Below are 22,701 nucleotides of genomic sequence, written 5' to 3'. Positions count from 1 at the left end.
TGCCTACCAGGTAATCAGGTTGCTATTAAGATGCTTTTTCCTTTATCATCTCAAGTGGAAACTAAAGGAATGCATATCATTAATCCATAATTCTTTCTTGATGCATAGCTAAAATCGTTTATATGTTTCCCATTCGCAGATGGTGCTAGATCGACTTTCTCTTGTGGAGCTTAATGTATGATGGAAATCACTTCTTGATGTCGGTAGTAGAGTCGCCTGGGTTGTAACCCGCTTATGACCCGGTAATAATAGGCATGCATTTGTATGGTGATGCTATTACCACATTAAAGTACCCATCCACCAGAGGGTAAAAAGCTAGTGTCTATTTTTCTTGGTGGCTTTATTTTGAAAATATGACTGTATTTATCTATCTAATGTATGACTTAAAGATTAGTTTTTAGTTCATAACAGATGGTAAGTTTTGACTTCAAATTTCATGTGTAACTAAGTTAATTTACAATAATTTATGTAATACTATTACTTTATTTTCTCCTCACATGGTTATAGATTAAGAATCTTTTCAAATAGCAAACCAGACTAAAAGCCTTGTGTTTGAATTATGTTGGTTTCTAAAAAGCATTCATTTGGTACACTCTGATGATACTTACAAAAGTTGCGCTATCTTCTCCGTTCAGGTGCTTAAAGTTGTACCATGGCCCAATGTCTCCTCATTCTTATTTTATTTGAAATCATTTCTTATGATTTTATTTTTCATTTTGTTAACATTAACTAGCCAAGTTACTGTAAATATCAATTAGGATCTCCAACTTTTCAACCTTAAAAATATTTACATACTTACTATTTGAGATTTGTTGCAGTCGAGTTGTGTTATGTAACTACTTCTAATTTATTCATGTGCCTTCTGGCATCCTTTATTTTGTAAGTATGATCAAATTACAACATCTTTTATTTTGTAAGTTTGATCAAATTAGTGATGACCATTAGATGTTAGGTTGTATTACAGTTTTTTTTTTTTTTTTTTTTTTTTTTGTATATTCTTTCTTTAACTTTTGTCTACCATAATGTTATTTATATACCAATTTTCTTTTTATTTTGTAGGGTGATCATGTGCAGGGCGATCCAACCATTTTAGGGGCCCAAACGAAGTGAAAAATTGAGGCCTGCTTAAAATTTCAAGTTTTGAGCATAGAAAAGAATGATTTAGGGCCATTACCTCCGTTTATTTTACTCGGAGAACCCTGCTCAGTAATCCAGGTAGTTGATCATGTTAAAGTAATTATTTTTAAGCTTATTGGTTCTAAATTTTACTAATTACTACTAAAAATGGAACTGGGAGTTGATATAGCTCAATTCTGCTCAGTTTTTTATTAGTTCTTCAACTTTAGTATGAAGATTGAAAACATTGAAGCTATCTTTTGTATGGTCCAGCTTCTTTTCCTTTTCATGTGCATTAATCAAGATGTCTCGGATATTGTTCTTCATTTAAATAATTATTCATATACAAATACCATTGTGAAACTTTTTTTTTTTTTTGAGAATTAGTGTTACATATGAAAAATAATAAAAACTAGAAAGGTTTGTCTTTGTGTCATGCTTTATCAGTCTTTTTAGCTTCTATAAATTTTTTTTCTTTTCTTTTTTCAGGAAAAGTTAACTGAAGAGAGAACAACTAACAAGAATAACACAACGACTAGGATTAATAATTTAATATCATGGGAAAGCGACTCACCAGGTAGTTTCTTTTATATTTGTGTGTGTAAATATATGGTCTTTATTATGACCATATGCAATCCATTTATGAGGTATGATCTTAATTCCATTTAAATTCTGGATTGTAGTGTTATCGTCTTCATCATCAAATTCAGATTCTTTGCCTAAACCCGTTCTTTCGGTTTCGGTTTATTCTTCTTCTGCAAAGCTTGATCCGTTGCTTGCCGAATGGAATCCATTTCTATTTTGTATGCTTGAACGTTCTCTACGTAATTGGGTCGCATGAGGTATCTTCACCATCAGCCTCGCAGGTTCAAGAGCAATTTCAGAGGTGTCACTTGGTTTTAAAAAGGTACAACAAGGCGCACACCCTGGGGATTTTTCGCTTTTTCGCTTAGCGTCTAGAGTAATTACAAGAAGCACTAAAAGGCGTGCAGGCGCGCTTTATTGGGATTTTCAGGGCTTTTTTGGCCTGAGGCGCGTGCCTCTGGTACCTAAGACATATTTATGCATCTAACTGGTTTTTTTTGGCTTATACATGCCGCTTAAATTATACAAAAAAACTATAGGATATAGCGCCTCAGCTACGAAAAGCCTGCTGCTTTTGCGCTTCGCACCTCGGTTTTAGACCCTATTTTATTTCTTTGTGTTTATAGGTCTGTTCATATTGTTACTATATAATGCATCACTGTAACCCGTCCATCGGACGGGTATTAAACTAGTTATACCATGGGTTATGGTTAATATTTGTGAAAGGCACGCCACATAAGCGTCAGTTAAGAAGAGGTTATCATATTTATATCACACGAGGGGTTTAGTGTTCATGTAAATGTGAGTCCTAGGTGGCACTTTCTCTATTCACTACCACGTACCATAACACATTGTCTTAGGGTGTACGGGGCGCATTCGGGGAGTGGTTCGGTGAGGAGTTTCTCCGATCGGGAACACCGCCGCCATCACCGCGGGGTCCCGAATCGGGGAGGGTTTTGGGTGTGGCTTTACCGATTGATTTTGCACGTTGAACGAGATTTGACCGTTGTTAAACGGTCGAATTTAAAAAAAAAAAAATCAATTTTTTTTAAACAATATATACTAACCAATCTAATTCATTTTTTTTTACCACATTCACAACTCTCAAACCCACATCAAAACTCTCAAACTCAAATCTTTCAAACACAAAATGGATTCCAAGCTTCCGTTTCTTTCTACCCTACCCGACTTTCCCGACGATGGAGATGCATCGTCAAGCGATAGTAGCTTAATTTTCTTCCAAAATCTCATCCAACAAGCGGAGCTACTAGACACGGCATCGTCTAGTAAAAAAAATTATGTCCGTCGAGATCGTGTGGGGGGCCACGAGACACTCATGGCCGATTATTTTGATGAAAATCCAAAATTTAATGAAGATACTTTTCGTCACAGGTTTCGTATGTCCAAGTCTTTGTTCCTAAAAATTGTTAGTGACGTGGAAGCGTATGACGAGTGGTTTCAAGAAGGCTTAGACGGGAGAATGAAGAAAAGCTTTACACCGTTGCAAAAGGTTACTTCGGCAATTAAACAACTTGCAACCGGTAACCCACCAGACGAGGGGGACGAGTATTTAAATATGTCTGAAAGGACCTCTCGTGAGTGCCTTGAATATTTCTGCGAGACGGTATGTAAAAGGTATGGCGGTGAATTCCTACGTAGACCAACGAGCCACGACGTCGCGCTATTGTATCAGGCTCATGAGGATAGGCATCACCTACCTGGTATGTTAGGGAGTCTGGATTGTACACACTTCGTCTGGAGAATGTGTCCCACAGAATTGCGTGGACAATACATGAGAGGCGATCATCAATACCCGACGGTTATGTTAGAAGCGGTAGCGTCTCAAGATTTGTGGATTTGGCATGCTTTTTGTGGGCCAGCGGGTTCACAAAACGGCATCAACGTGCTGCAACAATCTCCGTTATTTTACACAACATGATTATAAAAGACGACGGAAGGGCGATAGCACCGGTTCATATTCAAGATCCTCCAGTCGAACCCGTCTTCGATGATACAGCCTATACGGAGCTCATTGACGAAGACACGCATTGGAGGCTAAAACACGATCTCGTTGAGCATCTCGGAAGTTTAGATTTGCCTCACCTTGAAGTTGATTCGGACGAGGAGTAGTTTGTTTTTATATTTTTCTAGGTTGAATGTATTTTTTTTTCTAGTTCGAATGTTTTTTTTTTAATTTAATGAAATGTCTTTTATTTAATTTTTATTTTTATTAATCTTTTTTTAATTTGTAAACATGCATTATTTTAGAAAAAAAAAAAAAAAACCAACTCCCCTAATAGGGGAGTGCCGCCATCAAAAAGGGGTATTAGGGGAGTGTATTAGGGGAGTTGACGTGGCTTATTCTAGTTGGTTACGTGTAAGATGGGGGACTCACCTATTAGGTGAGCACCCCTTACACCCTTATATGTTTTGTAAAAAAGAAAATTGCTTAAGCCTCCGTGATGACCTTAGAATGTCATGCCTATTAAGTTAATTTTACGGTTATTAGTATGTGACTATAAAGATTATCTCCAATTCTCCATCCATAATGGCTAAAAACACTCACATCGGATATTTACTAACCTTTACAAATTCTTACTATTCTACTTTATCAACATTTTTTTAGTTTATATTTCATAATTAAATTTTATTTTATATCGAATCAAAGTTTTATATAATTTATTATAAACACAAATGCCTTATTAGTAAACAACTTATAAAATTTGTAATATTATGGGTATGTTTGGCATGAAGCTTTTAGGAGTTTCTAGCTTTAAGTTTTTAAGAAAAAACTCATACTCAATAAAAAGTCTTGTTTGGTTAAAGGAGTTTGAAGCTTTTGGTTGAACACTCCTACTAGTAGCGTTTAGAATGAGCTACAACCTTTAGGAAAAAACTGACTATTTTAACCTCTAAAGATAATGAACTTTTTAGTTATGTCCATTTTGATTATTTTATACATTTTATTAAAAGCTCTAGCTATTCTGCAAAACACCTAAATATATCTAAAAAGCTACAGTCACCAGCAACTTTTGACAAACATACCCTATATTAAAGAGTGTAAATTACTATTTTCCTCCATCTGCTTGCTCATTGTAATTATTTTAGTCAAATAATTTAAATCTTGCCAATTTGGTACCAAAACTTTCTTTTTCGTTTCAATTAACTCCATCCAAAACCCTAGTTAGCTACATCAGCATGCCCCTCAGAGGGGCAACTTGATCCTTTTATTTTTACACAACTTCAAGTTGTCTGTTTGAAACCATGGAAACCCATAAATCTTCGGAAAAAACCTCTTCACTATGTTCCCGAGTTTAATAAAGAAAAGAAGAGAAAACGAGTTAAGGAGAAAAAAAATAAAATGAATGGAAAGAAAAAAATTTAATTAAATATTGTGTTCCCGAGTTCGAGAGAAATGAAAAAAAAAACTAAAGATTTTAAGTGTTAAAAATGTTTTCCTTTTAAATCTCTTCAATTTGGAATGTAAAATGAAGGAAAATTACTTAAGTTTTCCTTCCATTTTTTTTCATTTCCTTCCTTAAAAAAATTCTGAAACACAACTTTTTTCTAAAAATCCATCCAAATTCTTTCTTTTCCTTCGTTAAATGAAACTCAGGAACAGAGCGTTAGTTCTCACCCAAGTCACTTTCCCCCTCCATAAACCATCAAGTAGCAATTTAAAACTCTTCTCATTATGGCTCTTAGTCTTGGGTGGCTTTGTGAACCGGACAAGGAGTTTGATCCTATATGGTGAGTTTTTTAGACAACCATTTTTTTTAATTTTAGGTACGATCATTGTTTGATAGAAACTAGGGCTGTAAACGAACCGAACATTCAGCAAACAGTTCGTGAACTGTGCGACGGAAAGTTCGTTTATGTTCGTTCGTTTAATAAACGAACGAACATGAACAAGGAATTTCGTTCGATTAGTTAAATGAACGAACATGAACAAAGGTCTCGTTTGTTCAATTGTGTTCGTGAACGTTCGGTAAGGTGTTCGTGAACATTTGTTCATTTGCGTTCGTTTATGTTCGCATGTTTGTTTTTTAATGAAAGATTTTTGTACTTTCATATATTTTATCTATACTTTTTATATAATTAAATTTATATTTATTTTATTACCCTAAGAATAAAACTAGAAAACTCTATTTCACCTTGTTTATGTAGCATTTCCTTTTCATTTCTAATTATTTATTTCAACGAATACGATCGACCTCCGTTTCACTATAAGGAATTCAAATTCTAGTGCTACTCTCTGAGCCATCTACCTTTATCCTTCATCGCATTCGTCAAATTTATTTGTGTTGGTGAACCGTTCGTAAACACGCTAATGTCCTTAATGAACGAACACGAACATAAAATCTCGTTCGATAAGTGTTCATGAACTGTTCGTGAACACATTTATTTCCTTAACGAACGAACACGAACATCGTGTTCGTTCGGTTCGTTTACAACCCTAATAGAAACTAAAGGCACTCATTGTAGGCTCTTTATCTCCAACCTTATAATTTAACTCAAAATCATGTTTTTCTAAATTTAACTGTAATTTTAAAAAAACTCATTCATATCTCTATATTCTTTTTTTATAATTTCTTTCTCTTTCTTCCGGATAGAGTTTATAAGAATGTAGTCATATTCTATAAATTTAAATACGCCATTATGTCGTGTTTGTTTTTATCTATGTTTTGATATATAATTTATAAGAATCTAAACTGTATTCTATAAATATTTTAAAAACCAAATATGACTTACTTTTTTATAAAAAGTATATTGAATAAGAGATAAAATAAGATGTACATATATATAGCAAACACATATATGGGGTACCTTTTAAAAAAGTTATTCCCTCTAAATTTTGAGGGTAAAAGTGTGGGGTTCCTTATGTGAATGCTCTAAATCATGTTATTTAACATTTATGCAAATCTTTGACACATTGGGGGATTAACCCAACCAACAAAACCACAATTCCTTCCTTCCATAGGTTTTGTAAAAAAAATAGACAAAAATCAACCAAAATGCTTGAATGAGGAACAAAGAACGAATCACTGTTATGGTGCCACAGTTTAATCTGCTTCCAGGGTTTGAAATGTCCTTGAGGTGCAAATTTCTTTAGTTGAACCACACAAACAAATAACCATTTGATTGTTAAGAGTGTGATGATCTGGTTCAGTATTGTTCATTATCCCTCAGTTTTCCCATTCGTCTTGATCGAGAATTAATTTAGAGTTTTAAAAGAACGAGCATGGATGGAGTGTATAAAGGAAATGACAAAATTGCCCCTCATGTGAGTTTATGTAACTAAGTGTGGTGTTTGATGGAGTTAGTGGTGGTGGAGTTAATTGAAACGAAAGTGCAAATTGTGGTATCGTAAGATTTGAATAACTGGATTAAATAATTATTTTGAGCAAATTGTGAAGACGGAATAGTAATTTACTTAAAAAAAGTTAATAATTTAAATATCTTTTCATTTCATTTCATTTCATTAAGAGCACATTTATCAGTAAATCGTATTAGGGTTGTTAAATTAGTGGAAAGACCTATTAAAAATTCTTAATATTTTAAAGATATATATATATATATATATATATATATATCATACTAGTCATTTTTTATATTAATCTTACTATCACTCATATGGTTTAATTATTTAATTCAAACAAGCTTACAAATTAAATGTCATACAACTATCGGTGGTGTAGTGCGACATTGACATCAAATGAGGAACATCTTTAAGGACGATATTTGCTATTTAGTATCTAATACTTATATTTTAGAGCATTCACGTTCCATTCCTTATCAAAATCTTTATAATTTAACCAAAAATCATAACTCTCTAAATTAATTTATAGTCATATTTTAAAAACAATCCCACCTCCCATTCAATTCCCCAACCCTAAAAAAATGGAAATTCGTTTCAACTTTTCCCAAATATGAGGATTTAATTTAATTCTCTTTCAAAATATGGGGCTAGGTTTTGGGGCTGGAGAATAGGACGAAGTGATCTTTTTAGGTGCTTACCTTATATTTTAAATATGAGGATGGAGAATGAGTTGGAAATGCTCTTATATGATGCATACATATATAAAGTTAAAGTGACATTTATTAACAAATCAGTTTTTTTAATTGTCTTTGTTGCATACTCCTGATCATTTGGCCTCACTGAGGTACATGAACCGACACATCATATAAGGGTAGTTATATTTTTAGAAGACCCATTGACCTAATATTTTGAAAGTACATACAGTTATTTTTCTATTAGTCATTTTATATTTTGATTTCACCATCAATCTATCACTCATATAGTAAATTATTTAATTTAAACAGCCTATCAGTTGGCTTTATTGGTAACTTTCCTCATGACAAACTTTGAGTCAAAATTTGCTAGTAAAAGTTAAGGGTCAATTCCAAGAAATATATAACACCCTATCTTTTAAGTTTTCACACGTCCCAAATTGAAAATCATTAATAAAATATTTAACCTTTGTAAAAAGTTCTACTTATAATAACATTTTTTTTGGATAGTTATGTTTTACTTAACCATTGCCTTAAATTAATCTATATATAAATCTAGTCATTCTTTTGTGATTTTCAAACGTCATGAATAATATAAAGGGGTAACTTCGTAGAAATGTAACCAACTTTGACAAGTGTTCCAATTAAGTCATTGAAACTTTTTTTGTCTCTATAAAATAACTCAAGTTTCATTTGATGTTCTAATACTATGTAATTATCAGGTTACCAGGTTAGTCATGATGATGTGTCAGGTTTTATTATTTTTCTAATTTTTAATATGATTTGGAAAATAAAATTAATGACATGGATTTTTTTCTAAAAAAATTGAAAATCAGTTTTTATTCTAAATTAATAAATTAATAAAATATTACTGTGTAGAATACTAATATTAAAAAACTGGATGCAGAATCGATATACTCAGATAGGTTTAAGCATGTAACTTATAGGTTTAAGCATGTACTAATATTACCGAAGGGCCAATCTATCCGGACACCCACTGCGCCTAAATCCACACTTTTGCAAACCTAGACGCCTCGTATAGACCTATACGAGGCGTCCATGCACTGAATTCGATGGGTGTACAGGGGGTGTCAGGCACGTTGTTTAAGGAACCCTATACGCGGGGTCTTGGTCTATACGAGGCGTCTCCGTTTGGAAGTTTTTTTTGGCTGAAATGAGGGGTGTTTTGGTGGGTTTTGGGTTGGTTTTTTGGATGGTTTTTGAAGATTTGTTTTTTTGATGAAATTTTTTTAGGTTTTAAAAAAAGTTTTTTTTTCTTTTTTACACTATAAAAAGTTGTTGTTTTTTAAAAATTAACTATTTGCCTTTAAAAATCGTTTTTTTTTTATTTTTAAAAAAGTTTTGTTTTTTTTTTGTTTTTTACAATATAAAAAGTTTAAAAAAAATTTTTGTTTCAGCGTCGATTAAATCAACTATTTTAAAAATCGGCTCTTTAAATATATTATATTGTTTTTAACATTTTACTTTTTTAAATATTATTCTTTCGATTAAAATTTTATTTCTTTCAAATATTGTTTCCGTATTATATTCAGGGGTTATATTGTTTCCGTATTATCTAAATTTAAGAGAACAATCATTGAGTAACCGAATAACTGAAAACAAACATAAATATGACATATATAAGATAACTGTTTACATCCATAACAAAAATATAGAAGATAAGTTTGTACATCCACAATAACAATAAAAACAACAACAGGTCTATGCATCAAAATCCGAATCTGAATCCTGATGCTGCTGCTGCGGCTGGTGCTGCTGCTGCGGCTGCTGCTGCTGATGTGGTGCTCGAACCGGTGGAAGCGGTATCGGGGGTAATCCCTCTCTCTCTCGTCTATCCTGCTCCGCCCGTACCAACCAACCTACCAAATCGTCGAGCCTGTCAAGCCTGGCTCGTACATCCGGATGTAGTGCAGCTCCTGGGGCACCACCTCGAATAGCGTGACGTGGAAACTGAGGTGCCCCGGCAGGTGGCGGTGGCTGTGGCCCCGCTGCACCGTCTAGATCCTCCGGAGGGTCCTCCACGGGCACTACATCAGCAGGATCTGCAGGAGGATGAACGTCCTCGAAATGCTCTGGTAGGTCCTCCTCTCTCCATACGCCCCCCTCGCGGTTTTTAAACCGCGGGCCAACCGGGAACCTCTTGATAACCCTCATCCCCCATAGCGACGGCATACCCATCCGCGTCGGCATGATGGCCGGCGTCCGTAGATGTGGGTCCTGATGTGGTACGAGGCCAAATGAACGGGCAATGACGGTCACGTACGCCCCGCCATACAAAAATCCGCGCTCCTGCCGGTGATGGCCGGAGGCGAAGTACTGGGCTAGACCGTGTGCTAGCGCGCACGGCCTCCTATACAACAAACAATATAGGAAAAAAAGATCTGTGGTCGTACACCACTCACGGCTGTAGCCGCGCGCTGATATAGAAGTGGCGAGCAAATGGTGCAGATACCTGCAGATAGTGTTAGCGAAATACAAAAACAGAGATTAATAAACAGTGCATATAATCACAATAATTGCAATAATAAACGTACATACCTGTATAGTGGGTCGCTAACAAACGACACCCTCCCCTTCGACTTGTCATGCTCCCAATGATCCGCCCCCGCAATCACCTGCCAAAACCCAACAAGAGTGGGTTTTTCAACCACCACTAGCCCCGCTGTGTAGATCTCAGTCTCGATCTCCTCCTGCATGTATAAACCAGAGCGCACCGCAAACTCTGCTAGCGTCATCGAACGCTGAACGCCAGCAAGCCTGAAAGAAACCTCAGGCGGAGGGGGAGCACCTGGGTACGGAATCATAAATAAAACAATATAATAATAAATAATAAATAATAAATAATAATAATAATATTAATAACAATAACAATAATTAATAATAATAATAATAATAATAATATAAAGAAATAAATAAATAAATAAATAAATAAATAAATAATATTAATAAATAAATAAATAAATATCAATAACATTCACCTGGGTACGGAATCGGCACTGGCTCCCCAGGAGGGTGAAATGTGAATGACGAAATGAACTCGACCAGCAGCTCCCTGTAGGTCGGCGTGTGCGCCAAATCAAAAAGACGATGCCACGGGGAATCGATAGGTATAAACCGACGCACTCTCGGCGTCTCAGCAATCTCCTCCATCGCATCCCAGTCGATCGATGCATGCGATCCAACGTGCATCCTCCTAAGCTTCTGGCAATGACGGGCGGCGTCAGTGCCGTCGGGAAACTCTAGATAGGGATGCCCCTGCAACGTATCCACAGGCGGTCGCTGTCTCCGTCGTGGACCCTGCTGAACCGGCTCTATGTGCATGTCATCGCCCGGCATCAGATCGTCCTCCATAATAAATACTGTATACGTATACAATAATAATAATATTAATAAATAATAAATAATAAATAATAAATAATAAATAATAATATTAATAACAATAACAATAATTAATAATTAATAATAATAAATAATAAATAATAAATAATAATATTAATAACAATAACAATAATTAATAATAATAAATAATAAATAATAAATAATAATATTAATAACAATAACAATAATTAATAATAATAATAATATAAATAAATAAATAATAAATAATAAATAATAATATTAATAACAATAACAATAATTAATAATAATAATAATATAAATAAATAAATAAATAAATAAATAATAATAATATTAATAATAATGTTTTTAATAATAATAATTAATAAATAATAATAATAATAATAATATTTAATAATATAATTAATAAATAATAATAATATTTAATAATAATTAATAAATAATAATAATAATATAATTAATAAAAAAAAAAAAAAAAAAAAAACAGACCCTCGTATAGCCCTCGTATAGGGCTATACTCAGCGTCCTGTTCCACAAGTTCTTCATCATCATCAACATCAAACCCCCAAAACCCAACCAAATTCAACTTTTAGGGCAAACCTACGGTCTAAAGGCATAAACGAGACAAAAATACTTAACTACGGGATGAAATACGTACCGGTGATGCTTCGATTCTTCAAAAATACGGTTGAAATACGTACGAGGCGTATAGATCCGAATGCACCGTATATGTGTGTGTTTTTGTTTGTGTGTGTGATCTGTGTCGTCTAGGCCCCCCCCTGTGTTATATGAAGCCTAGACGCCTCGTATAGAGCTATACGAGGCGTCTATGCTTTTTGCTAAATGACATTTTTGCCCCTGTTTTACCCTTAGTATAGCCTTTTATCAGGGGCAAAATGGTAATTAACCATTCCAAAAAGATATTTCTGGAATGGTTAATTACCATTTTGCCCCTGAAAAAAGGCTATACTAAGGGGTAAACAGGGGCATAATGGTAATTTAATAATACATTTTATTAATTAAAAAAAGAAATGGCAAAAAGTAACCGCCTCAACTGTACTCCTCGTACAGGTCTGTACGAGTCGTACAATTTTGAAATTACCTTTTAGCCCCTGCTAAGTGGCTATACTGGGGGCATATCAGGGGTAAAATAGTAATTAACTAAAATGATTTTCAAAATTCAAATTCAAAATTCAAATTTAAACCGCTCAAAGAGACGCCCCGTACAGGTCTGTACGAAGCGTCTACTTTCAAAAAATTCAAATTTTGAATTTCAGATATTCAAAAATTGAATTTTCAAAATCCCGCTCAACTGTACTCCTCGTACAGGTCTGTACGAGGCGTCTGGTTGGTGTAAAATTACCTTTGAGCCCCTGGAATAAGCCTCTATTGGGGGCCTATCAGGGGCTAAATGGTCTTTTGTGCAATATGATACGAGGAGTCTAGTTCTATACGAAGCGTATAGTTTTTTTTTTGTAGAAAAATTTAAAAAAATACTATTAATTCCAAAAAAATATTATTCATTACAAAAAAAATACTATTAATTACAAAGTTACACTATTAATTCCAAAAAAAATACTATTAATTACAAAAAAAATACTAATAATTATAAAAAAATACTAATAATTACAAAAAAATTCTATTAATTACAAAAAAAATACTAATAATTACAAAAAAATTCTATTAATTCCAAAAAAATACTATTAATTACAAAAATCATTCTTCCGTGTAACTATCTATGTAATTAAGACTGGGGTTTGATCTTGGTCGAGGATTCATTATCGATGTATACCATTCTAGACGTGGCAAGTACATATCTTCCCATTGTTCTGTGTGGGGTCTTCGGTGGGTCAACCATAGCCCGTGTGCTGGTGGCATAGGATAATCCCCTTCCAGCTTAACATGTATGAAGTGGTTCTCGTTAACATGTGTAAGCGTTATGAATAATGGTTGTTGATTAGCCGGAGGACTTAGTATTGGGAAGTAAGTGGAACTCGCACCCATGGTTGTCGTTAACAGGTGCACCCCGATACCGTACGTTTGTGCAATAAGAAGTCCTGCAAAGGGGAAGTCCATCCAGTGATTCTCCCCACAACCGGCCACTGAATCCCAAATTAGGCCCTGACGATGCGTGTAAAAATAACCTGCAGCCCATGCTTCAAATATTGGGAACCAGATCGATTCGTTCTGATCCATTTCTTGGACAAGGTCCCTTCTAATACGCCCCCATGAACTCTGATCCATCCCTAAGCCCACAGCCACAGACCGAAACCCACAATGACCGTCCGGCATCACATCTCGTATGCACGAGACGTACGGATGGAACACTGGCGGAATGTCAGACTTAAACCGTTCGATGATTCCCACGTACTCGTCCCCAATGATTAAAGGAAAACCGTGATCATCTCGTGTCTCTTTCTTCTTAGAACTCTTTGAACGGCTTAGGGTCGCTTTGGGTTTTTGGGACCTTATAACCGACTGTTGTGAGGCTTGAGACGGAACGTACGAGCTGTGGCGAGGTTTATCGTACTTACTTTGTCGTGAACCTTCAAAGCACGTGTTTGCATCACCGAAGGAGCTTCTCCTCAATTCTTCATCTATACGAGAGGCCTCGTCCAACCTTTCTTGTACCTGCTTTGTTGTTGGTCGGCCACGAGTATTTTGTTGGACAACCGGTGGTTTCTTGGTAGATTTCGTTGGAGTCAACACCGCTTTAATCTTTGAAAGCAGGCTTTTTTGCTGAGCTGGAGGGTGCGACTGTAATTGTTGTCTAACAACATCTAGCTCTTCGACCACGTCAAGGGAGTCGTCTATCAATTTACAACTTTGGAAGTTAAGTTTCCGCCAGAAGACGTCTATGTCTTCGAGTTGAATCGGATGCTCTGCACGGTTAAAAACAATATTGTTTAGGTAAAATGAAGGAAAGGAAATATATCACACAAGTGTTGTACGACGTTCAATAATTATTACCTTCACGCATGTACTTTTCTATCCTACAAGCACAGGGCAACCCACAGCTGTGCCACATTTGGCAACCACATGATGAATTAAAGCGCTCCAAGACATCTAGCCTCCTAATTGCCTCTCCATGCAACAAGTCAAGGGCTTTGTGGGATACTTTTCCAAGTAGGTGTTGAAACATCGGGTGTTTGTGGTGTTTCATTGTTTTTTCGATGCTTTCTCGAAAAGTCTTCCTTATTTCACCGAACTGTGTCTCAACTATATCCCGGACACAACCAACTATACGGTCCAGCGAGCTCCTATCTTCGACGTATCTCTTTAAGTTGGCATGTTGGCTCTCAACTCTGTTTGTAGTACGATTACCAAAGTTGCGCCTCTTATCAGTCCACGCAAAGACAAACATCTCCTTGTAGTCTTTTAGCCAGTTATCGTACACGTATTTGAAGACTCCTAAAAAGTAAAAATAATTTAATAAAATTTGCATAGGTGAGTCGTATGTTATTAGAAAAACTTACTAGAACGTTTGCACTCCACAAGTCGCTTTCGCATGTTGCGCAAGTGGTAGTCGTAGATGGGTATGGATGGAGACTCAATCAATGAACCCCAGAATGACAAAAATGTCTTCCAGTCGTCGTCTGTGAAGGCACCCTTGCAGTGCTTCATAACATTCTGTTGTATGTGCCACCTGCAAAGAAGCCTGGAGGCGTCTGGAAATACTTTAGCACACGCGCCCATAAGGGCTAGGTCTCTATCCGTTAAAATCACACGTGGCTCCATACATTCATCCAACATTGCCTTAACCCTCTCAAGCACCCACACAAAGTTATCACCCCGTTCTTTACTAACAACGGCATGCGCGATAATAAACGATTTGTTGGTAGGCGTCATACCAACAATCTGGATAAAGGGCATATTGTATATGTTTGTCTTGTACGTTGCATCGATCATCATGACGTGGGGGAATGCACGCCACAAGACTCTCGAGTCCCGATGAAGAAAGAAGATCTCTGTTACGATCTCTGTTCCGGGTTCTTCCCGGATCTCGTAAATAAAGTCGTTCTTCATCAGCACATTTTCTAGTGACTGCATGGGAGTCAATCCTTGTCTTTGTTCGGCTCTAATCTTCGCTACAACGTTTTGAACGTCTTTCTGAACATGAAACCTGTCGGGGTCCTGCTTCCTTATCGTTTGAAATATTTTGCGCGGCTCCATGTTTTGAGCTGTCAGCTGCTCGATCAGTTTCATTTCGCTTGGAGTAAACCTTCGCACAAACGCGTGGGCCGACAGGTCCTCACAAAGTTCGTGGTTATGTTCAATTGTTCCGTCTTTTATCTCCCAGGTTTCATACGGGTGGTTTCGGACAGCCAGCAGGTAAAACGGGCAACCGGTTTTTTTGCTTCCAGCTTTTCTAAGTGTTGCTGTACTCTGGTGCTCACCACCACGATCACATTCAAGCCATACCCTCCCGGTTCTTCCCCCGATTTTCTTTGATCGACGGGTGACAATAACGAAACCATCCGCATTTGCTATTTCTTGTATCCGTTTCTTTAGTTCATCTAAGGAGTTGAAAACCTGTAACATCGACAATAATAATAATAATAATAATAATAATAATAATAATAATAATATAATAATAATAATAATATAATAAAAATAATAATAATAAAATTAATAATAATAAAATATTAATAATAAAATAGTAATTTATACCGTCTTTTTTAAGTACAGACTGTCCAGAATGGGAGGTGCTTCACTACCATATCTACCATATCCACCATAACCACCATATCCTCCAACGTCCGAATTGTTTTGATGAACATAAGGAGTGCCCGGGGAAATGAATTGCTGATGATCACCGTCTCCTCCGTATCCACCGTATCCCCCGTATCCACCGTATCCACCATATCCACCGTCCCCTCCGTATCCACCGTCTCCTCCGTATCCACCGTCTCCTCCGTATCCACGGTCTCCTCCGTATCCACCGTCTCCTCCGTATCCACCGTCTCCTCCGTATCCACGGTCTCCTCCGTATCCACGGTCTCCTCCGTATCCACCGTCTCCTCCGTATCCACCGTGTCCTCCGTATCCACCGTCTCCTCCGTATCCACCGTCTCCTCCGTATCCACTAGCAGGGTATGAGTCATCTACAGGGGCTGTTTCATCAACAGGAGGATGCTTGTTCAAATCTAGAAACGGGCTGTTTTGTTTTCCTTGTATACTAGACACAACCTCCTCTTGCTCATTAGAATCGGGAATGCCAGACTCCTCCAAAATAGACAACCGTATCATCATTAGTAAATAATAAACGAAAACAACAAGTAATTATAACATTTACGCTAATAACTGTTACCGGAACGCTTTCGTGCCCCCAGTTTTCGCTAGAATATTGCCCGAAGATATAGTTGCCGTTCCAATATGATGACATTTCAACACTCCGGGATGATAATAACGCAAACACAAATAAAAAAACAAACAGAATGTGAGTGGTTTTTTGTTGAAACCTCGGATGTGGACCAAGAACGCACTGTAGGTTGCATTTTATGGGAGCTAAAGACGCCTCGTATAGGTCTTTACTCCCCGTATGCCTTTAAGTCATGTCAGACATAGTCCCTTCATAGTCAAATCGGTCAGTCCAAGACGCCTCGTATAGGTCTATACGAGGCGTCTAAGGGCCTTCGTATTGGCCCCTCGTACAGGCCTAGACTCCCCGTATAAGTTGACTGATGTGACGTTGTACGAGGTGCAGAAGTTGGTCGGGAAAAGCAACCCTATACGCTTCGTATAGCCCTATACGAAGCGTATAGAAGGGTGTGGATTTAGGGAACAAGGTGTCTGAATATGTACACCCTTACCGAATGCAAGCCACCTCAAAATTTTATATATTAAAAAACATGATGATAGAAAATGTATAATCATGAAGGGGTCTGCCCTTGAATTGATACAGATCATCTTTTTTGAGTTCCACCGTAATATATCATAGAGAGAACAATGAATTGATACAGGTCGTCTCCGGGTCGTCATCGAAACAATATATATCATTGCTATGAAACAAAAACGAAAGAAACAATCGTACCTGACGAATCACGAACCTGATCATCAAATGTTGAAGGTCGGTCATCGTTGCCGCTGTTCATGTCGCCTAGGGTTTTGGGAGGATATTGCTTTTTTATGAATAGAAAATAAAAAAATTTGTGTTAATTATGAATATTCGTTTTGCAAAATAACGATCATCAAAGGTTTTAATATTTTTTTTATTTTATAATTCCACCTAACATAAATAATATCCACATAAGCATTAAAAAGAAAATAAAAAATAAAAGAAAAACATGGTAACCTGATGACCTGGTAATTACATAGTATTAGAACACAAAATTAAAGTTTAGTGACTTTAGAGAGACAAAAAAAGGTTGGATGACTTAATTGAGACACTTGACAAACTTAGTTACATTTTAGTGGCATTTTCCCTAATATAAAATCATTTTACATTTGACGATGCTTGATGAAAAATGTTGTTATATTAACCCTTGATATTTGGTAGGCCTGTAAACGAATCGAACGAACACGAACATATGCATGTTCGTGTTCGTTCATTTAACTTTAACCCGAAAACGAACATGAACATATAATTATCGAACTCATTTTTTTGTTCGTGTTCGTTCATTAAGAAATCAGGCATGTTCGTGTTCGTTTATGTTCGTTCGTTTAAAGCCTAAATGAATAGTTCACGAACATAAATGAACATAAACAAAAAAAAATAACTGAACATATTTGAATAAAAATAAACAAACATAAATTAACATGATTGAACAAACATAAACGAATACAAAAGAACGTCATTGAACAAATATAAACTAATATAATTTAACATTAGTGAACACAAACAAACAAGTCTAATATATTACAATTCCTTCGAAAACACATCTAAATTAGGGTTCATGGATACTGAAATTAAGTAGTTTTTATATAAATATTAAGTGATCAGTTACGCTATAAGAAAAATTTTTAAATTTGATTTTTTATTACTAGAAAACTCAATTACTAGTTAGTTATATTTACATAATTAGTTAGAAAACCTAATATTTATAGAAATATAACTACTTATGTATTTCCTAAAATTTAAGTGAACATAAATTAATGTTCACGAACATAAACGAACGAACACAAGGTGTGTTCATGTTTGTTCATTTAATTAAACGAACAAAAATTTTTGTTCGTGTTCGTTCGTTTATTAAATAAACGAACTTTCCGTCAAACAAGTTCATGAACGTTTGGTTCTTTTACGGGCTAATATTTGGTATATATGTCATGCACTCATGCGCTTTAAACTAATTATTTTTTTAAAGGCTAGGAATAGCTATTCTTTCCTGCTGGAGTATTTGGAAGGCTAGGAGTAATTTGATTTTTTCCAGAAAGCATTTTAACATCAATGAGGTGTTTAGTGAGGTTAGATCTTTGGGTTTTGTTTGGTATAAAAATAGGTCGAAAAATAGAAGTATAGTTTGGGGTGATTGGTGTAAATTTGTAAATATGTAATCGGGGGTTGCCGCTCGGTTTCGAGTGGCCCGTTTTTGTGAATGAAGTTTTCTTTTCAAGAAAAAAAATACTAATTATTTTTTTATTGATATTCAAAACAGCCGACATTATTGTTCCTTTCTTTAATATCTATTAGCTAGGTAAAATATTATAAGACTACGTATTAACTGCAATTAAATTCATGCATTACTAATGATAAATATAAAGAAGTTTTGATGCAAATTGCAAATTATAAAATAACTTTTACCGCTCGTGTACAACTTTAAAGTCAACAATGTTTCTCTGCCACTATAATATTACTTTATCATCATCCCTTTGTTTCCTGTTTACATTTCGGTCGACAAATTTGACTATTAAGTAAACTTATCCCCTTGTCCACTCTTCATAATATCTAAAAGACAAGGAGAGTTGTTGCCGATGGAGGTTATATTTGTTATAGACCAAAATAACTAGGGGTCGTTTGTTTACCTCTTTAATTGTTCAGACTTCTTAGTGGTTCAACACTTAATGGTTCAGATTGTTTGTTTCATGAGCAGATGTCTGAATGATTGAGATATTTGCCTCTGAATCATTAAGCATTATACATAGTCTAAATGGTTAAGACATCTAATCTGAATTGGTCAGACATTTGCCTCTGAACGGTTAGACATTATACAGGCTCTTAATGGTTCAGACCTCTTCCTAGTTCAGCAATTAATGGTTCAGACCTCTTACTGGTTCAGCACTTAATGGTTCAAGTCTCTTACTGGTTTAGCACTTAACCATTCAGATGTTGGCAAACAGCCCCTTAGTGTTGATAGAGTAAAGTTACTACTGATGATGGTTACTAGTACTAGCACACTACATGTAATAAAAGAAGTCCTAGATAGATTTTGCAGTTCATTTTCATTTGTAATTTCTCCCTAATTGCATAATTAGTTCAATATATAAAGTTAGTCCTTGCTGATTGATTATGTATGATTCAAGTTTTCGATTCTTCATACGATGTTCTTTGATGTTAGTGTTAACTACCGTGGAATCCCCAAGAATTGTTGTGCGAGGAGGGCACGGCCAAGGGAGAAGAAAAAAAGATTAGGGTTTGTGACTTGATACCATGTTAATTATTGTGGAATCCCTCCTTATCAAGGGTTTAAGCATTGCATTCATCAGTATATATACATAGTTACATATAGTACATAAGTTAGGGTTACATAACTAAATATACCATTTTATACTAATAAACATTATAAATAACCAACGCCTTATTTTATATTTTACAGGTTGTTTCAGGTTAGAGGGGAATCAACATCGTGATTCATTTCCAACATATAACAATATATCAAATGCTTTTAAACTATTCTTTATGGATATTCGAAAGAGCCGACATTATTGATTATTTCTTTTATTTATTGTCACTTAAGTATATTATTATAAGCCTACGGATTAACTTCCATTAAAAATATAATTATTAGTGATAAATTTAAAGAAGTTTGGATGCAAATTATAATAGGGTTCTAACTTTTAACCGATCGTGTACAACTTTAAAGTCTAAACATTGTTTAGGCACTATAATATTTAATTCATCATAACCCCTAGTGTTCTTTTTCATTATTACCATTTCGGTCGACCACTTTGACTACAAGTAAACTTATCCCCTTAAATATCCACTCTTCATAATTATAAATGTTATGATAATTTGTATAAAGAACAAATAATATTCATAAATTGTGTATGTTAGTTTAGTATCCTAACATTCCCATGCAAGATAAACAACGGTATCAACGTAAAGTTCAGATCGCCGATGGTGAAACTGGGATGACGTCTATATCCGCAAGCTAGTTAGTAATTAAGACTATGTGTAGTGGGGTGCCACCACCAAGTCACGTCACCACCTCCATTTCTTTAACCAATTACACCATCATGGGATGCCAAACTTCAATGCTCCCTTCTTCGTTTATTATTTTAATCAATAACGAGCGTAAGAGATAACGGAAGTGAGGCTAATTGCAAACCAACCAATCACATACTTCTTTTTTTTTAAATTTTAGTTAAAATTACCACTACAACCATATTATGAAAGGGTGGTTTAGTTAAAGGCTCACGCCTACGTGATATTGATGTGACATTTTATAACCGGTGTGCAGTTAAAACCACTATGTAAGATCTAGTAAAAATACCTAAAAAATGAGAATCTATGTCGAGATCATATCTTCATGATGTTTAATGTGCTGATAAAACATGGGATGGAAAACTAAGCATGTAGCTCCGAAGCTCTCACACTACACTATAAAAGACATTGATGAAGGAAGATAATATAAATGGATGCATGATAGACATGATCCAACAAAGTTCGACATTAACATGTGCTAGACCCTACATTCAACTTCGATACGAGCCATGCAATTTAGTCAATCAATTGTAGTTGTTAACTTTTGACTAAGATATCTACGTACGTCAGAAAATACCTTTTTCTAAAGTTAATCATAAATGTTATTATTTATGTTTTAACAAGTATAATAGTTGTTTTACACCAAAAATACGTACAACTACAATTGTTAGAATTAAAGTCCACTTTCTCATCTTTTACATTTGTGGCAATTCTTCTCCTCTTGTGAACATATTGAACCAAAAGTCCATGTCATCGTGCATATTTGACTCATACCCACATCCACTTTGAAGTTGACCAATGCTTTCATGGAACCCAGTCAACTCGCCGGAGCTCTCACCGGAGAAAACCTCCGACCAAAACTCATCATCCATCTCCGGGAAGTTCTCTAAAACCATGTCATCCATGCACAAGTTATGATCATTTGTACTTGTGGTCATTGAAGACACATCAGTGCACGAAGGTTGTGGCGAATCAATTTGATTATAACTCGCTTGACTACTTGAATTCGTTTCTAATAGCGATAATCCAGCGCCTTGTTCTTTAGATTCTTCAGTTTTTTGTTGAAATTCTGAGGTGTTAGCATCATTAGGGTTAGGGTTTTGTTTTACTCTCTTTTTTAAGTGTGTGTGCCACACATTTTTTATCTCGTTATCTGTTCGTCCAGGTAATCTTGCAGCAATAGCTGACCATCTGCAATTCACATCACCATAACAAGATCAGTAATTAAAAAGAAATATGAGATCTATAAAACTTAAAAAAAAAAAAAAAAAACAGAAAAGGGTACTTGCTAAACGTAAACCACCCCTTTAAATTTTTATTTAACTCCCCCTTATGCTATTAAATAAAGATGTTTTTTTTTGTATATAAGCATGAAAAATGAACCATTACTAGTATAACGCTTTGAAGTAGGGGGTGCGGCTAAGACCATGTGTAGTGGGGCATTATGGGGCATTATGGGGCATTATAGGGCAAAAAAAATGCCCCCTTCTCCATTACATAGGGCATTATAGGGCAAAGAAAAATGGGTTTGGCGTTTTAATGAAAACGCCTAAATGAATTGTGGAAGGTTTGAATGGGTTTGACTAGCCAATGAGAAAATAGTTTTTTTTTTTTTTTTTTTTTTGTTTAATGATAGGTAGGGCATTATAGGGCATTATGCCCACTACACCACTTTTGTTATAATGCCCAAGTGTGACTAGGATGCCACATGTCATATAATGCCCCATGGTGGGGGCATTATAAATTGCTACCACTACACATGGTCTAAGACTGGTACGTTAGGTACGTTTAGCAAAACCCTAAAAAAATAAATAAATGAATATGACTAATAGTTAAAAACATGCACACACCTATTTCCAATTTCTTTGTGTAATTGCATGATGGTTTCTTCTTCTTCTTTACTAAAGTTTCCCCTTTTAATATCCGGTCGTAAATAGTTAGTCCATCTAAGCCTGCAACTCTTCCCGCACCTCATTAACCCTAATCATAAGATCATCACAATTATGAAAAAGATTAGATACCGAAAACAAAAAAGACCGGTTCTTTAGAGTTATCGAATTGGGTTCTAGTGATTACCGGCGAGTTTAGGAAGAACACGCCAATTCGGGTGACCGTGGAGGGTAACATAATCCATGAGGATTCGATCTTCTTGGTGACTCCATGGGCCCTTTTTTACACTCGTCTTTTCACAGCATGGAGCTCTTCCCATCTTATGTTCAAGTATTTGTGTGTTAATGGAGTTTTTGAAG

At 35.6% G+C, this 22,701-nt stretch overlaps 3 protein-coding genes across 4 annotated transcripts; 1 reads left to right on the top strand and 2 right to left on the bottom strand.

Moving 5' to 3' along the window:
* The first annotated feature begins 1,801 nt into the window (after positions 1-1,801).
* LOC110910407 lies at positions 1,802-3,935 on the top strand. Its single transcript, XM_035984130.1, has 2 exons — positions 1,802-2,023; positions 3,094-3,935. The coding sequence occupies exon 2, from the start codon at positions 3,101-3,103 to the stop codon at positions 3,638-3,640; it is 540 nt and encodes a 179-aa protein (XP_035840023.1). The 5' UTR covers positions 1,802-2,023; positions 3,094-3,100; the 3' UTR covers positions 3,641-3,935.
* A 5,267-nt stretch (positions 3,936-9,202) lies between these two features.
* On the bottom strand, positions 9,203-16,896 carry LOC110913217. 2 transcript variants are annotated; one of them, XM_035984129.1, is made up of 6 exons: positions 16,403-16,896; positions 15,763-16,314; positions 14,568-15,624; positions 10,713-11,093; positions 10,273-10,522; positions 9,203-10,186 (listed from the first exon to the last, which is right to left on the bottom strand). In XM_035984129.1, the coding sequence occupies exons 1-6, from the start codon at positions 16,475-16,477 to the stop codon at positions 9,436-9,438; spliced, it is 3,066 nt and encodes a 1,021-aa protein (XP_035840022.1). In that variant the 5' UTR covers positions 16,478-16,896; the 3' UTR covers positions 9,203-9,435. The 2 variants fall into 2 exon arrangements, with proteins under 2 accessions (XP_035840022.1, XP_022010755.2); XM_022155063.2 differs by lacking the exons at positions 9,203-10,186; positions 10,273-10,522; positions 10,713-11,093 and adding exons at positions 12,759-13,973; positions 14,062-14,502.
* Positions 16,897-21,021: 4,125 nt separating this feature from the next.
* LOC110914726 (transcription factor MYB14) lies at positions 21,022-22,701 on the bottom strand. The gene is made up of 3 exons (XM_022159483.2): positions 22,529-22,701; positions 22,303-22,432; positions 21,022-21,643 (listed from the first exon to the last, which is right to left on the bottom strand). The coding sequence occupies exons 1-3, from the start codon at positions 22,659-22,661 to the stop codon at positions 21,148-21,150; spliced, it is 759 nt and encodes a 252-aa protein (XP_022015175.1). The 5' UTR covers positions 22,662-22,701; the 3' UTR covers positions 21,022-21,147.

Source organism: Helianthus annuus, chromosome 15 (genome assembly GCF_002127325.2).
Source record: "Helianthus annuus cultivar XRQ/B chromosome 15, HanXRQr2.0-SUNRISE, whole genome shotgun sequence".
In the NCBI taxonomy this organism is placed as follows: Eukaryota; Viridiplantae; Streptophyta; class Magnoliopsida; order Asterales; family Asteraceae; genus Helianthus; species Helianthus annuus.
This window is presented reverse-complemented; position numbering and strand designations above follow the sequence as displayed.

Bases quoted from the DNA above. Each gene is read 5' to 3' on its own strand.
- LOC110910407 (XM_035984130.1), top strand. From the start codon at position 3,101: ATGTCCAAGTCTTTGTTCCTAAAAATTGTTAGTGACGTGGAAGCGTAT.
- LOC110913217 (XM_022155063.2), bottom strand. From the start codon at position 16,477: ATGTCATCATATTGGAACGGCAACTATATCTTCGGGCAATATTCTAGC. The intron at 15,625-15,762 runs GTATAAATTACT...TCGATGTTACAG, and splicing joins GTCTGTACTTAAAAAAGACG to GTTTTCAACTCCTTAGATGA. The intron at 14,503-14,567 runs GTAAGTTTTTCT...TTTACTTTTTAG, and splicing joins TGTGGAGTGCAAACGTTCTA to GAGTCTTCAAATACGTGTAC.
- LOC110914726 (XM_022159483.2), bottom strand. From the start codon at position 22,661: ATGGGAAGAGCTCCATGCTGTGAAAAGACGAGTGTAAAAAAGGGCCCA. The intron at 22,433-22,528 runs GTAATCACTAGA...TCTTATGATTAG, and splicing joins TGTTCTTCCTAAACTCGCCG to GGTTAATGAGGTGCGGGAAG. The intron at 21,644-22,302 runs GTGTGTGCATGT...TGTGAATTGCAG, and splicing joins CACAAAGAAATTGGAAATAG to ATGGTCAGCTATTGCTGCAA.